Source organism: Anser anser (genome assembly GCF_964211835.1).
Source record: "Anser anser genome assembly, chromosome: 2".
NCBI classification, from domain to species: domain Eukaryota; kingdom Metazoa; phylum Chordata; class Aves; order Anseriformes; family Anatidae; genus Anser; species Anser anser.
In genome coordinates, this window is record NC_139721.1 from 63,745,994 (window position 1) to 63,762,880 (window position 16,887).

The window sequence follows — 16,887 nt, forward strand, 5'->3', positions numbered from 1 at the left end:
CAAGAGCGAGGAGCAGCCTCGCCCCCAGCGGGCACCCTCCGCCCCCCGCTGTGGTGAGGGCGGGCGGGCGGCGCCAGGCGCGGGCACGGCCCCCCGGGAGCGCGCCTGCGCCCGCCCTCACGTGATGGCGGCGCCTCCTCCCTCACGTGATGGCGGCGCCGGCGGACGGGCCGGGCGGCGGCGGCATGGCGGCCGCACCGGGGGACGGCGACGGGGCCGGGGCCGGGCCCTGCCCCAGCGGGGACAGCGGGCACGTCTCCCAGAGCCACAGCAACGCCTCCGGGCTCGGCGAGCAGGAGGACGAGGAGGGGGACGCCCTGGAGGCGTCGCTCAGCGCCACCGCCGCCGCGTACGCCGCCTACCTGCTCGTCGACCGCAGCGCCTTCAGCGAGCAGGTGAGCGGCCGCGACCCGCAGCGTCTTTATTCTATTTATTTATTTATTTATTTCTGTGGGGAGGCTCGACCCGTTGCGTCGTCCCAACGCCTCTTTTTTGTTTCTTTCTGGGCCAGGCGGGACGTAGCCGTGTGCCCGGCCACCCGCTCGCTTTTCTCGTACCGCCGCGGCGCTTAAAATGTGTTTTCGCAGGTGGAGAGCCTGGAGAAGAGCCTGGACGACCTGCTGACCAGGGTGGATGAGTTCGTGGGGATGCTGGACATGGTGCGTGTAAGCGGCGCGTCGGTCCGGTTTCGAAGTCGGTGTGTGTTTTGGTAGGGGGTTGCGTTGTGAAACGGGGCGGAGGGGGGCAGCGGCCTTTGGTCCTGGCCTGCGGGTTCCCGTACGATGATACGCTGAAAAGGAAACTCGTTTTGGTCGATAATTCATGGATGAGAACTACTGAGCTTCCATGATAATACGCTGGAGAGAGAACTCGTTCTGGTCAACAATTCATGGATGAAAACCACTGAGCCTCCACGTAGGAGCAAAGTGATATTCACATATAGGTATAGAGCTGCATAATTGCATTTGTATACGTTTGTACATGCACATACATGGAATCTCATTTTTGGATAGCACAGCGACAGACATTTAAAAGGATGATACGATATTCATCACCCTTTAGTATACGTACAGACATCCTACGTGGTTTTAATGATTAAAGCATCTCGCTGGAATTGCCAGACTCCCAAAACTAGATGAGAGTTTAGGGCAGACCCATTCTTACCATTTTGTCAGAAAGACAGCTTTGTTTTCACGTCCTCATGAGAGGAGAAGGGGGAACTCCATGAAACGCCCATGTAAGCTGTCATTGGTATACAGGCCACCTCTGAAAGCAAAGTACACTTGGTCCTGCAGCAGTAATCTAAGGGCAACCTAAGTGTGTTTTTTATTATATCAATAAAAGTCAGGCCACAAAATCTTGCTTTTTTTTTTTTCCGGTAAAGATGAGGAAATGCGCAAGTAGTAAAACTGAAGTCAGAACTTCAGTTTAATACATTTGATTCTCCACTATGTCTTATGTCTTAGTTCTGATAATGTTATAGCAGCCTGTTTTTAATACAACTATAAAATTAAATGTTAGCCTCTGCAAAATAAATTTTGTTCAAAGGTACTTGCTAAACTATACAAAGAAGCTAGTTAGTTAGTTTTGATTGAGTATTTTTAATCTATTAGTGTTAATTTGTGTAATTGGAACACAATTCTAGTTTCAGAAATGAAATCTAGTACTTAATATTTTGTTCTATTAATCTCTTTCTGTATTATCTGTTGGAATCATCTTTAGATTAGAAGCGATTCCTCCCAAGTCATCAATGAAAGCATACCTGAAATTTACGCAAAAGCTACAGAAATGAGACAGGTATACAAGAAGATTGACAACCTAGAGGTATGTGCTTGCCATCTTCTACATGCATTCTCTTCTCAGCAGGGGGGAAGAATCAATGATACGCTATAATCGTGTGTGTGTGCGTGAACATGGAGTGGACTCAGATCCCTTTTGCTCTTCCGTGTCCAATCCGGATCTCTTACCTCAGCATTGACGAAGAGAACACAATTTATGAGGAATTTCCAGAGACTGCTGACAATCTAAAACAAAATGCCTTTTTGTTCCTAAAGCTACTGCTTGAAGCAAGGCAACTGTCCTCTTTTCAGAAAGCGATAATACCACTTTTTCTTCTTTTTGTTTTTGATAGCGTCTTTCACGGTTACTCTCTTGAAAGCTATTTTTAGACTAAAAGAAGGAGGGAGCTATTGATTTCTGGTAAAGCTTCAAAATTCTAAGCGATCCAGATTCTTGATCCCACTTCTGGGTAGAAAGGCAGATAAAAATCTAAATCCTAATAAGTCTAAATTATTTATGTGAAAAACAAGTAGGAAGAGGAACAATAACTGTTTTGTTAGATTTAACCTATTTTTGCAGGCTGCTGAGTGTCTCATAAATATTTTTTACCAATAAATTGGACTTGTAGGTGGAAGGAAATAAAGTATGGAGTTGTTTTGTTTTGTTTTTACTTCTCATTTTAGTAATAGTACTGTTACCGCTGTCGTGTAATACAAAATCCTGTTTCTATCTATTAGTGAAAAAGTTGTGCTTATTTATCTATTTATTTTCAAATAGGCTTTTGTGAAGATGATTGGAAACTGTGTGGCTGGAATGGAAGAACGGGTCATAAAAGCAGAAACGGACCTCGGAGCATTTCCAAGCACATTCAAGAAAATCTTGCACACAATCAGCATGCCATCCTTCCTTAACGTAAGTAAGCTTTTGTTATCATGTGTCCAGCTTAGTTCTGTTCACCAGAGAGGATTATTAAAATAACAGTAAATTTGTTACACATATAACTGTATTTAAATGTAAACCTTACGTAAGTTATTAACACTATTGTGAAGTTCTCAGACTTAATTAAAAAAAAAAACACCACACTCAAAAATCACAAATTCTTACAAGGATTTGAGTTGCATTCCAAAGTTAGTTTGTGTCTGTGTAGCAGGGAATGTGAAGGGCACAAAACAAGTAAAGAATGAACAAGCCTTTATTAAAGCATATCTGATAGTATGGAAAGCAACTAGGAAGAGCGTGTACAGACTGTTAGAGGAGTATACTGCATTAATATAATCACTGACAAAATATTATATTAAAAAAAAAGGAAGCAAAAAATGTGCTACACAATATTTTTTAAAATAAAGGTTCTATTTATATACAATCTACGCAGTTCAGTAATTGTGTTACCACCTTCTTAAAACTCGGTAAAAGGGGTGTGATTTTCTCTACCTTTCCTCATGACTATGTGTGGACTGTTTTTCCTCTTCAGATGACTTGAAGTGCTTTCTCTAGTATGTTTCAAGGAGATGCCATATCCAGTCTTAAAAACTGACACTGTGCACTGGTTTTAAAATAACTTTTGGATTAAAAAAAATAATCTTCTGGCCCTCGTATGAATACCTGATGCTTCTTTGCATCACCTGCTAATACACCACACGCAAGTGCTCCTCCTTGCGTTTTGTCAGCACCCAGTATTGCTGTACTAGGTCAGGTCTCCATCTCATAACGCTGGGGAGAATGCTGAAATAAAGTAGGTTTGCGGAGGGGGAGAGGAAGGTGTTTGTGACTGTTCAAGTATTTGTGTTCCTGCATATTGTAACTGCGTGGTAGCAGAGAAAAATAGATCTAAAAAGAATACATATTGTCTGGTTAAGACTTGGTTCAGGAAAACTATTTTTCACTGCTATTTTCTATGTAATCTTCAAGTTAATTAACTTCAATTTCTTCCATTTTTTGTGTGTGTGTGTGTAAGTTCAGGGTGATGTTGCTTTTTTCCTTCTTTTAGAAAAACAGCCCCCCCACCCCCTTAAAAAAAAAAAAGCAACACTCAAAGCTGCTATTTATAGGCCAATTACAGAAACAAAAACTATGGCAGTTGTAGCTAGGAGCCTAGTGGCCTTAAACTTCAGCCTTGAAAAATATTCAACATTATTTTCCATAAAATTAAAATCTGCAATCGAGAAGTCTGAGAGTTCTAATAGTGTTTGCTTACTGTTACGTAGGAAGGCTTCGTCAGCTTAATTTTTTCCACAATTAATAGGATAGAGTCTTTGAAAGAGTCAGCAAGCAGAACCTGTCATATCCAATGGTTTTGTGGTTTGGGAATGGATAGGAATATAATCAACACTCAGAACTGACTGGTATTAATTGATAAAGTAAATAAAAGCTAGGTGACTGTTGCACAGTGAGCTGAGTATCACATAGTGGAATATTTATTTTCATTAATAAACACATTTCCGCATGAACGAAAATGCATGTAGAGATTTCTCCTCATGCCCGACGTTTAACTAGCTTACACAATACACACGCCCTTTGGAAAAGGAGGCTGTACCGATGTCATGATTTTCACCGTAGCTGTTAGTTCACAGTTTCCTGCAAAATTTTTCATTAGATCAAGTGCCCTCACACTGTTCCCGTTTGAATGTCTGTTTCTTTGCAGAAAGGGTATATTTTGTATTTCTTAAGCTGTGTATTTGTAATCTCACTTTCAGATTTTGCCCCAAGTTCTTCCCTTGTGAATACCAGGCAATGTAAAGTACAGTACTCTAAGGCTTCTAGTATCAGTAAGGATGTAGACTCTCTCAAAAGGTAAAAATGTCTGCTAAGCAGCTGCAAAAATTTGTATATGTGTTCTTAGGCAACTGTGGGTACTGTGCCTGCCTGTGAGTTTCTTCACCAGATTTAAATTAGCCCCTCCCTGCACACATGCAAATACAGTCCATCTTAAATCAGAGTCGTGAGCTGCAGAACACCTGTGACGCTAGTTTTTCTTGCTTACAAGGTGTTTTCTTGTAGACCAGTACAGGATAGGAAATGTTATTTTAAAAGGGAAGTTTGATTTCAAAGATTGTTTTTACATTTGGCAAAGTTTCTGATATAGAAAACTTTGATAATATCTCCTATTCATAGCTTTAACCTTGGTTTATATATATATATTTTTTTCCGTATATGCTATTGCTGTATGAATGGCAAAACAAAGCTTGTTACAGAGAAATTAGTGACATCATAAAGTTATAGACAAATATAATTTAAATACCCTAAATCAATGATTTATAAAATACAAACTTCTTGTTAATTGATTTGCATATAAACAGGATAATAGGTAATGTTTTCATATTGAGTACAAGTATACACTTTAACTGAATAGTGGATAAAATCCAGTTAACTGTTTCATGGGTACACTTAGTTACATCCTCATTTGGTGCATCCCAAAGTCCAGGTATACTACTGGTTTGCTTTTCACTTTATTATTGGTGAAGATTTTCTAATTTCCCCACTTCAGACAGGCAAAAAAGTGCCTTCAGAACTCTGCAGACAAACCGACTGAGAGCTCTGCAAAACAGTTAATGAAAAACTCTTCATGAGTTCATAGGAATTTTTAATGAATGAAATCTTGACTTCAAGCCTTCTGTTTAAGAGCACATACTGAAATCATACAATGGCTCTGTGTTGCAGTGCAATATTATTTATTATTTAAGTGCAGGAATGCTGACGTGTTAGTCAGTAGTGGTCCCTGCTGTTTTCTACTTACGGGAGACATTTGGTGTAGCAAAACAATGTACAAATAATATTTAGAAGGAATGTATACACTTCTGAAAAAACTCCAAATTTACTACTGTATTATTTTAGCAGTATGTCATAGTACATATATTCTAACATATATGCTTGATGAAGAAGCTCAGAAGGAGCAGCGACCTTGAAAGAAACATCTGCTGGCTTTGTTTCTAAGTAAAGACTTTTTTAACTAAGTAAATGAGAACACAGGCTAGGGTTAACGCAAAGGGAGTGGCTGAGGAGAACTCAGAAGGCTGGAGGAGGAAAGGTACAGGTTTGTGGGTTTGGGCGGACAAAGATTACAATGACTTGACCCTCATGTGTTTGTCTCCTGCAAAGCTGGCGTATTTACACTTTTCCAAGACTGAGTCTGTTCAGGTGATCGAATGGCAAAAGCCAAAGCCAGTTTTCTTCAGTAACATAAAGAATATGCTAGACCCATCTGAGCTGCGGTTTAAAGTTCACCTGAGGAAGGGGATGTGCCATTAAAACTCCTTTTGCTTTGCATTTTAGCTTTGTAGGTTTTGTTCTGAAACTTGGGTTTTTAAGGAGGCAAAAAATAAACTTCTATCTAATTTGCAGAAATCATCTTCCTCGCGACAACAGACCCCCTATGAACCTCCAGTCCTCTTCAAGACTGAAGACTATTTTCCATGTCTTAATGAAGCACCTTATTGACAATTTTTGTTTTGGGATTGGAATCGATCAGCCAGAATAGAGAAAGCCAAGTGAACAAAAGAAATGCTAACCTCAAAACAGCTGCATTTCTGAGCGTTATTAATGGCATATTGCCATTCCGATTCTCATTGTCTTCCTTCAGGCAGTGTTTTCAGGTAATCTTTGTTTGTGAATATTATTTGAAAAGTCTTCCTAAGTATACATTCTCAGATTATACTGGGGAATGAACTTCTGCAGCAGGTTTGTGTTTTTTTTTAGGGAAATAATAGGAAACATACTTTTATATTATATATCTTTTAACACTTCAATATCTGTGCTGCTGCAAATGTAAATAGCTGTACCTCAAGGATGTCTTTTTTTTTTTTAATATACTGACTGAGGTGAAAGAAAAGCTCTATGCATAAAATCACTGTAAGTTTTGGAACTTGGTCCCTGCACTGTGTGTAGACAAGCACACCACATCAGGATGTGCAGGTGGCAAGGGGAGGACTCAGAAGATTGGTGAGGAGTCAAGGACGTGGCTTGGCGCGTGCGATCCTGTCCCGGTTCACAACACAACGTCCTGCCCTTTCTGATGTCCAACAGGTCACTGTGGCCATACCTTCTAATTACCGCAGCATTGTGGTGTTTGATGTGGAACCAGGTGGGCATGACATATATAATCTGCTGTCAAAAAGAAAAGCATGTAAACTGAGGCAGAGCCATCCCTGGGCTGAGCCTCTGTAGGACACCTGACCTGACCTTGCACTTCTCCCTTTCAAACCTCTGTGCAGTGACTGGGGCTGCTTGTGCTGACTGGAGTGGGAGTAAAATGTCAATAAACTAATGGCTATATAACACCTGCTGTATTCTTGCATCACACGTGAGGGTATTGAACTGCACAGTTATTTCTGAGAACAATTTTGCTGACAGCCCCCTGTAATATCTAGTAGTTGTTAATTATTACTTGTTATATTCTTAAAAACCACCACTGTTCTATTGCCAGTGTAACTCACTGCAAGTACCCAAAATTCACCTTTCAGAAGAATAAGGAATGCGTGAGGGAAACAACGTAATGCCTATCGGTTTTATGTTGCAAGCAAAGAAAAAGATACCTAGATGTGATAATAGGTACTGTTTTCAAAACCATGTGGTCTTGTGTCCCAGCAACAGCAGGGTACCAGGTTCTAAACAGAATATCTGAGGTGCCATTTAGTAGAAGTGTTAAAGATAGTGAACAAAGTCAAAATCATTAGGATCTAAAAACAGTTTTAATATAAAACCAATACATGAACTTCAACATGGAGTCTAGAACATGCACTTACATGGAAACACACAGGAAAGAGCAGACGTATTTCTGTGAAGAGAACCACCACACACTCTCACACACTCCTTACTTTCGTCAGTACCTAAGCATTTCACTCTAGATGTTCTGCTGTGGCAACAGTTGTATTCCCAAAAGGCAGGGTACCTTTCCATTTATGTCAGAATAATAAAGGCTTATTAGCCCTTCTCAGTGAAATCTAATGAAATGGCATGTCTATAACTTAGTGTAACAACATAAGGCTACAGTCAAATATTCTTAAGCACACCAAATACTCTTAAGCACACTGATACTGACGGTACAAAAGCCCTTAATTTTAGAACAGCTTTCTAACTAACGGATCAACTGCTCAAATAACTTTTCCCATTAGTGAATGGAGCTGAATGAATTCATTGACAATTGTAAGGAGGAAAAACTCACATCTTCCGAAGTGGGCTTTTATGGTAAAACAGTTCCATGGAAAACATAACTTATTTTCAAAGAATGCCATAAACAAATGCAATTCCTATGATTCATATAGTTGTATGTTGTAAATGCTCCAGACTATTTCTAATCCTGACAATAATGGACAGAGCATCGAAGATTCATTAAAGAAATGCCATAACATACAATGCTCCCAGGTTGGATGAGGCCCTGGGCAACCTGGCCTGGTGGGAGGTGTCCCTGCCTATGGCAGGGGGGTTAGAACTGTGTGGTCTTTAAGGTCCCTTCCAACACAAACCATTCTGTGATTCTATAAAAGTATTGATGATACATAAACTGTGGCTTTTTTATATAGTAGAGAATAAAAAGGTCACAGCTGATCTGAGGACATAGTATTAGAAAGTTTATTAAATCGATGCATTCTTATAATACTAACAAGATCCATATGTTCACTCTGGTATTGAGTGGGCTGATGTGTACTACCTTGCCTGTCTCTGTTCGTGGTAATTCTCATCACGCAGAAATAATGTAAAAAAAATCCCAAGAGCTCACACTCAGTAAAGAAAGTTTATAGTTGCAAATCCTTTGTTCTGTCTGCCATTGTTACCTTGTATTAGTGTGAAACCAGTATTAGCTATGTTATGAATTAAGCTTGATATTTATAATTTTCTGTACACTGTTTATCTTTCTCCTGTTGCTTGGGTTTCAAGATATGAAGCCCATAACAATGGCAATATGTTACCTATTTGTAACATGAAGAGTTCTTCATATAGCACTGATGAAAAGCAACAAGTTTAATGAGCTGAGTTGCTAAAAGTTGGTTATCAAGTGTATGAAACAAGCTGATGTTAAATAGCAACAGAATAGTCTACACACAAATCTTACTTTTCTTCCCTAACACAAAACATTAAGCTGTTCCAGAAGAGAGAATGCTAAACGTTTTTATATCTTTATAGTTAGGTATGTTTTGGGTTTCTATTTGAAAGTAGTGCGGTGGCTTGTTAACGTATATCTGCATGCTGTAAGAGGCAGTTCAGATATAATAAAAGCTGCATTCACAAGATACACAGGATGGGTTGAATGTCAGAGCTCCGCATTTCTCATAGCTCTTGGACAAAAATCAACACAATCTGCCTTAACTAAATATTTACTTACATGATAAACTGTGCCTGAAGAAGGCAGATAAAGACTGACACTGGTAATTCATTATCTTTGGACATACACATTTTGTTCCACACTTGAGCAACGCCACTGCAGGTGCTATAAAGTCTAGGGAAATTATAGAAGGATGCACATTACTGCCATGAAAAGAAACAGATTTGATGATTTATCTGAACAATTAATAAATTGAATTTAAAGATGCATTGGATTACACTGATGTTATCAAAACTGATAGCAGTTCATGGCTTCTGCTGACAATAACCTTCAAGCTTAAGTAGTTTTACCTACAACAGTAAGAAATTAGTAGGAAGTTTAATTTGGATTCTGTCATGCACAGGAACTGTATCCAAATGCTCAGATCCTGAGATTCAGAGGGTGATCCTGTGTGAAAACACCATCCAGAATTAGAAAGAAGATAACTTGCATCTACGTCTATGAAGAGAACTTTACGTCTGAAATTTTGTAAATGTCTCCAGTTTACCTTACAAGAAAAATAAATAAATTGTGAGACTTTTATACTTTCTCATTCTTTGTGGAAGAGAAAAAAATCTAGTCTTGGAACTGCTACCAAGAATTTCCCACGTACCCTGCCTTGAAAAACCAAGATCCCCGTTGGGTTTGGCTACGGTCAAAGAGGCTGGTGCTTCCGTGGCTTGGGTCGGTAATCTCTCTAGCCACTGCAGCTAAATCATCAGGAACGAGAGGTCTTCGGCTGCAGGGACCCACAGGCTTGTAGAAGCGCAGAGGGGATGGAGGAGTTCATTGAATGTGGCGGGCTCTGCTGTGACAGGTATCTGAGTGCGCAGCGCCGCGCTGCTGGTTCGGCTCTAAGCTGATGGGTGTTCGTTAGTACAGCCTCCGGGCAGTGCTGCAGCACCCAGCCCGCCTCGGAGAGGTACGGCGTTTTCTTTACCTTCCCGCTTGAGGGGAGCTCCTCAAAACTTTTAATGTTAGTCATTTTTATGGTTTTGCAATACAAAGAGTATAAGTAGTATTCAAATTATGCATTATGATCAATGTATTAAAATTGCCAGCTAACAAGCACAGAAGAAGAAATGGAAAAAACAAAACAAAACATAAAACAACAACAAAAAACCACAGTGCTACAGTTTGAAAAACTGAAATAATGTCTCTATAGAAGATGAATGGATACATAGGAAAACCATAGTATCCTGTCTAAAATTCACATTAAAGACTAAAAACATCTTTTAATTTTGGTCAACTTTAATACTGGCTGTACATCATTTAATGGATTATTTTATAGAATAAAAAGACATTAAAATGACATAAATAATCGTGTCTTCAGTGAAACATGTTATGTATACAGGAGCTTGAATACTATCTTTGTAAAAAGGATATATGGAAAATAGGATATATAAATGAAGAAAAAAGAAAAGGGGAAGGGAGGGGAAAGGAGGGGATAAGAAAAGTATAAGAAAAAGAAGAAAAAAAGTAGTAGCCAAAATCCCCACAATACTGTGACTGTATCAGAGCGCGCAACAACTGATGTGCACCTGAAATGTTTCTCTGAACATGAGTCCACGTGAAAGGTTTGCAGAGAGCTGCAAACTGGCAGAAAAGCTAGTTCAGCCTGATTCATATGAAAACAAGAAAAAAAAATAGAATGGTAAGACCGTTCTGTAGAAGTGGACGAAGCAGAAAACAGCGTACTGAGTAGCGCAGCCCAGGCAAATGCCAAGAGGTAAAGCTGTGGGCCAGAGCGTCCGAAAGCATAAACAGCCGAGGGCAAGGTCCCTGAGCTGGGGAAGTGCAAATGAAAATCCAGAGCGGACCTGAAATACACACGTGGTTTTGCTACTTGTTTGCAGTTTAGGAGCTTTATTACCTTTTTTTTTCTTTTTTTTTCTTTTTTTTTTTCCTCAGGGCCCGTTGCTGCCAGTCCCACAGCAGCATGAGCTCTTTGGGGAGGGGAGGTAGCAGCAGGAAAAACGATTTAAAAAATGCTCTAAACAGTGTCATGAAACAACTATCTTGTGTCGTGTTTTCCTCCGGGATTTATTAGCCTGACTTTTCCTGGGTTTAGCTGTGTTTCTGCAGCCAAGGGACGGGGAGCACATGGCAGGCATGCCAGGGAAGGGTTGCCTCAGGAAAATCATCTGGGATGTGGTTAGCGCGCAGTGGGTGCGCAGAGCAGCTGCAAGCTCTTTGCACGAAGCGGTGAGGTGATGGTGAGCGCCCTGCTCAGTGAGTTGGACGAAATTATGGGAAGGAAGGAGTGTCAGCAACAGATGGAGGTGAGGGAAAGCAGGGCTAAATGGTGACCCAGTCAGTCCGTACCGCTCCGGCACTGGCACCGTGGAACCGTCACTGCCAGCACTGGCCTGAACATGAATCTGCAAGGGATGTGAAGGGTAGCAAGAAGGGACTCTACGGGTGCATCAACAGCACAGGGAAGACTGGGGAGAGCGTGGGTCTACTGCCGAATGAAGCAGAGACCTGGTGACGTGGGACACAGGACAGGACAAGGTACTCAGTGCCTTCTTTGCCTCATGGTAAGTTTTTACTGGGCTCCCCAGTACAAAAATGATGAGGATATACTGAAGTGAGTCCAGTGCAGGACCAGAAAGATTTTGGAGCATTTCATGAGGAGAGCCTGAGGGAGCTGGGACTGTTCAGTCTGGGGAACAGAAGGATCGGGGGGACCTTATCATTGTATATAAATACCAGATGCGAGGGAGTGAAAAAGAGAGACACTTCAGCAGTGTCCACTGGTAGGGCAAGATGCAATGGGAACAAAATAAAAACAAATGAAATTCTGTCTGAACATAAGAAAACACTTTTTTTTCACTGAGAGTAGTAGATACTCATAATATGGCAATTAATAAAATCTAATAGTTAAAAAATTTATATTAAAGATAAAATATTAAATATAATTAATTATATTTAATATGGTAAATCCTATATTATTATTTTTCTGAACGCTTCCTTTAATATCCTCTAATCTTTGTATTGGAGGACACAATGAACAATTAGTACCCATCTGTGTTGATCATCTCATAAATGTCTAACTTCCCTTTGCATGACCTCTTCCCCAGCTGAAGAGGCCTAGCTTGCTGGGTTTGCGTATGGAGCTTCCACGCCCTTTGTTGCCTGTCTCTGATCTTTTTTTCCACTTCTGCTCTATCCTTTTGAGATAAGTAAACCAGCGCTGTCCATGTAATTTGAGGCACAAGCAAATCAAAGGTTTAAACACTACCACAATAACATTCTCTGCTCTGTTGTTTGTTTCTCCTCTACCTCTGCCCAGTATTGGATGTGCTTTCTTATCTGCTTCTGAACATTTAAACCGATGTTTTCAGGACCTATCATAATTGCATGATCTCATTCATGAGTAACTGCTCAAATTGGCTTTCTGACTCATAAAGCGGTTCGAATACAAGGGTATTTTAATGTAACAGCTAAATATATGGACGTTAAGCAGGTGATTCCAGTTGGTAGAATGACGGTTTTGCCAAAACAAAGGTTACTGTGTAAGTGGATCTGATACGAAAAGGAGTAGGTGGCAAAACCAAGACAAGGAGGCAAAAGCACAGATGCTGCGAAGTCAGTGGGCTGGCTGTGAGTGCTGACTGCGCGTTTGTTGTGGCTCTGTGCGTATACATACGGATGTACTGTTACAGGAGGCCAGGAGCCGGCCTAGTCGACCGATCCCTATGTGAGTTTGTGCTCACCGGGGCTGACACTCGGCTTTTATCCCAGTCACAGAGCAGCAGTCCTAAAAACGAGTTCAGTTTTACCTACCCTGAGGTACAGTGATGAAGCAGAAAGCCCATAAAGCACCTTGCAGGCACTGTGCAGGCCACATGAGCCTTGGAGGGGAGAGGTAACACTTTGCAGTACTGACAGAAACCCTCTTCCTTCTGAATGTCCTCAGACCAATTGTGGTGCCAGAGCTCTTTCAGGGCACCGTCTCCTCTGCCTCTGCACCATAACCCCTCTGTATCCCGCTCCCTGAGGATGAGCTCTCCCCTGCTCTCCCCTCAGAGCAGCAGGCCTCCATGTCCTTCTCCGTGGCACTGTGCAGGGGAAGGACACCAAGCACCTGCGGAGGTGGGAAGTGACGTTTCTTACAGAGGTTGTGCTATGTCATCTTTCTCCTCCTGCCTGGAGCTAGTTGAAAACTACAGTGGTGAGTGTTTTCCTCAAGTTGGTGACTCAACCGTTCTCTGATTCTGTAATATTCTGGGGCTGAAGTGGGCACTTCACTGCCTGGCTCTGGTGAGATTTGTGTGCAGTCATGCTCACAGACATCTAGATGGTCAAGGATTGAGCCTGAAGAGCATCAGCCACGGCTGGTGCTAACACCCTAGAGAAAGGCAATGCCTGTGCCACACTCCCCACTGGACAACGGTATTCCCACATTTTGTCTCCAAAACCTTTGCTTTGAATCCAGCCCTTAAGACTGTTGGTGATTAATCATGCGCTGCTTTTGTCTTGCTATGTGTAGGAAGATATTAAAGTGACTGACTACTCTGCAGTGAGTCTCCAGTTTTCTGTGAGGGTTTTATGGATGCGGCCACCCGATAACAGCACAGTGCCGAGAAAAGAGTAATGGCTTTGCTTTTTGTGCTGTTGCTCTTTTCTGCTCATTTCTTTCCATTTTCTTCAGAACCGTGGCCAAACTATAAAACAGAGGTGAACGTCTCTCCTTGCAAGAAAAATAACGCCTCCAGCTGTGCTGAAGTTGATTTTTTGTGACCTGCCACACAGCCTGGATCACTGCGTTCAGTTCAGTTGAAATGGCAACGCCAGTTTGGGTTTCATAAGCAAAGTCTGGCAAAACTGGGACAGGAAGGATGTTTTCAAACCCTCTACCATCATTTTTGCCCCATTTTCCTTTTACCTCAATATGCATTTTTCTATTTTCATTGGTAGCCTGGTGCATTATTCTAGTGCTCACTTGTGGTTCTTGTCACCATATATGATGTTATTCACAGGTGATGTCTTCATATTGATACGAATACTGCTGGCCCTTAGGATCCCTTGTTCAGAGTCTCTGGGGAGAACAGATTTGTTATATTTAGTACTGCTCACAAGGTTTTTGTATGCATGGCTTGACTTGCTGAGAAGCTGCTTGGTGTTGTGTTAATAGAAGACTGAGAGGCACACACATCTTGGCAGGGCTTACACATGACAACATCATCATATGTCTGTCCCCATCTGTGCAAACACCTAATTGTACCTAACTCGTACCAATTCATGCGCTGAATTAATTATTCACAGCGTTAACAATGACTGGCATTTGCATCAGCCGGACCCACCAGAGCATGAACTGGTAAAAAGGTTCATCTCAGGCCTTCCTTGCTGTGTCTGAATGTGCCTACAAGCGGTTGGGGACCTGCACAGGCTGGACGCCTGTTTCTTCATCATTTGCACCCCGAAATCCTCAGGCTGAACACCACAGTGGAGATGGGTCCTCGTCTGTGTTCCCGAGATGTGTGCGCACACCTCTGGGAAGTGTGCCCCCACACTTTTTCCTTTTAGCAAAAAGAGGGAACAATTAAAAATGACTCAATCCACTTTGATTATGCTTCTTCTACGCATCTTTTCCAGAAACATCTAGGAGGTGTTGCTATAGGAGCCAGAATGCTGGACCTGTGTCTGATTGTGTCCGGGTATTTCTGGTTCTGGAAAATAGTTCCTAGTGCCCACTAGTGGATAATACCAATGCCAACATGCTATTTTCTTTGTATAAAGGAATCATTCACTAATTAAACAAGAACACAGTTGGGGTTGTTCAGATATATCATCAAGCAAATGGGAAATCCCATTTATTTCCACTCAGATTTCAGTATGTTTGATACTACCTGAAACTGGCATGGGGATATTATTGACTTACAGTTGGCAATTCTCCCTGGCAGTGGCTTTTATTTAATCACTGCCATTATTTTCAAAGATTTGATTACATTCTTAGTTATTAGTGTACGTACTTCCTCCAAATTGCCATCTGATAAGGTCAGCAATAATTTTTAGTCTGGAAATTTCAACAGGTCATGTTAAATTGCTAAAAAGCCCTGCTCCCCACTTCCTCTTTGTTGTTTGTATCTCGGCTTACATTGCTTTCTAGCCTCTGATGAGTCACCCCACTTGTTTTGTACTGATTCTTCAAACACTTCATGTCCAAGCAGTGATTTCTATCCTTTCTGGACAGAAAAAGCGCCAGTTTTGCCTGTAGGTAGCACTGGATTTTTGCCAGATTGGAGGAACCCTCTTTCCCAAATTATGATTGCACAGAATATTCTGAAAACCACATGCAGGTGACTGTGCTAACTTTTGGAGATCTTTATGCCATCTGGGTCACGAGTGCACATTGCTGTGTAATGCAGCTTGATATTATGAAGACTTAAAACATGGACAGCATAAAATATAACAGCCAATTATGAGGATATAAACGAAAATTTTAAATATCAGAGACTCACAGCTATGCAAATTTGAGTTCCCTTCTATTTGTCAAGGCTGTGGGATGACACAGAATATTACCGAGTGTTGATGTCCATCCTAGGGGTAGAATAATGCAGCGTTTCAGGTTTAACAGAGCATTTTTAGAGGCTGGGGTTCACAGACTGGCCCACAGTTTGCTGATTTCTGCAAACAAATCCAACAAATCCCTTAACATCTCTGTGTAGAGGGCTCTGCTAGTTCCTCCTGCAGCTCCCCCTCCTCAGCCAGTGACTGCCGCTCTCATGGCAGGAGGAGCAGAAGAGATTTCCTTGTTCACCGTCTCTGACGTCTCCACTCTGCTCGAGCTTGCCACCCGCTTCAGGAGGTGTCAGGCAGTTGTGAAGATGGCTTTGACCTTGCAGCCTGCAGTGCTCTCCTCTGCCTGGTGATCATTCACCCCCTTATCTCTTCCTAGTGATCAGGTCAGCTCGTAGATAACGACACACGCTCAGCATGTGCTGCAGCATCACCAGTGAAGCAATCTCAAGAGGGATATGTTGGTGAAGGGACGATGTCTTCCTCATCTGCTCCTGCTATATATTTTATTTGAAAATAAAATAAAAACAATCATTTTATTCCTTTTTTTTTTTTGAGGTAAAACCTCCAATTTTTGAAAGGTATCGTAAAGAGAAAAAAAAAAAAAAAAAAAAAGGAAGTATTGACCTCAGACGTTTTTCTGTGATGAAGAAAAGAAGGAAGTAGGAAGCACATAACTGACTTATTACTTGGAGAGATGCAGCACTTCTGAATTAAAAAAAAAAAATAAATCGAAGTAACATCTCCACACCCAGCAGTTGAAATGATAGTTAATATTTGTCAGATTAGCGTGAGACATTTAGATGTAATATGAAGGTATCAGTGGTACAGCCTGTAGTGTGCTTGCACGGATGAAATAAGTCATACGAACATCCAACTCTTTTCACAGAAATAAGTAAACCATCATCACGATTCCTGCTTACCCTGAAGAATCCTATGCTGCATCTTACTAATATCTTCTACAGATTGTTTTAGCAGTGCAGAGAGTTCTTTTCATAGTCATAAAATGTAGTGAAACTCCCGTGTCGCTTGTCTATTTTAACTTTACATGCAATAACTTAGTAAAACTTTAACGAGTAATCAGCTGTATGAATTAACCCCGTGGGTTATGCCTGCTGTGCCAGCATAATTATTTGTCAGCAGATTATTTTTTTTTTCCACAGCATACTCTTATCAGGAAATAGTCCCTATTACTAAACTAAATCGGTATGTGAAACCATATGGTGTTTTTGAGCTGCATGGTTACTGTGGAGGCTACGCAGCTCCTGACCCTAAACAGAATCTTTTTA

The 16,887-nt window shown here is 41.3% G+C and overlaps 1 protein-coding gene and 1 long non-coding RNA gene across 4 annotated transcripts; one reads left to right on the plus strand and one right to left on the minus strand.

Annotated features, from left to right (window-relative positions):
- Positions 1-78: 78 nt before the first annotated feature.
- Positions 79-9,616, plus strand: LOC310894448 (biogenesis of lysosome-related organelles complex 1 subunit 4-like). Of its 3 annotated transcripts, none has more exons than XR_014579911.1 (6): positions 79-395; positions 588-659; positions 1,723-1,824; positions 2,557-2,691; positions 4,473-4,569; positions 6,118-9,616. XR_014579911.1 is itself a non-coding variant. In XM_083824530.1 (5 exons), the coding sequence occupies exons 1-5, from the start codon at positions 150-152 to the stop codon at positions 6,211-6,213; spliced, it is 651 nt and encodes a 216-aa protein (XP_083680656.1). In that variant the 5' UTR covers positions 108-149; the 3' UTR covers positions 6,214-7,046. The 3 variants fall into 3 exon arrangements, 1 of the variants encoding a protein (XP_083680656.1); XR_014579912.1 differs by lacking the exon at positions 4,473-4,569 and having other exon boundaries at positions 108-395; positions 6,118-6,368; positions 9,438-9,616; XM_083824530.1 differs by lacking the exon at positions 4,473-4,569 and having other exon boundaries at positions 108-395; positions 6,118-7,046.
- On the minus strand, positions 6,555-16,831 carry LOC310894451. Its single transcript, XR_014579914.1, has 2 exons — positions 16,522-16,831; positions 6,555-16,095 (listed from the first exon to the last, which is right to left on the minus strand). It is a non-coding gene; the product is annotated as an uncharacterized lncRNA (long non-coding RNA).
- Between the last annotated feature and the right edge of the window lie 56 nt (positions 16,832-16,887).

Excerpts from the sequence above, each read along its gene's own strand:
- LOC310894448 (XM_083824530.1), top strand. The coding sequence starts at position 150 with ATGGCGGCGCCGGCGGACGGGCCGGGCGGCGGCGGCATGGCGGCCGCA. Across the intron at positions 396-587 it reads GCAGCGCCTTCAGCGAGCAG|GTGGAGAGCCTGGAGAAGAG; the intron begins GTGAGCGGCCGC and ends GTGTTTTCGCAG. Across the intron at positions 2,692-6,117 it reads GCATGCCATCCTTCCTTAAC|AAATCATCTTCCTCGCGACA; the intron begins GTAAGTAAGCTT and ends TCTAATTTGCAG.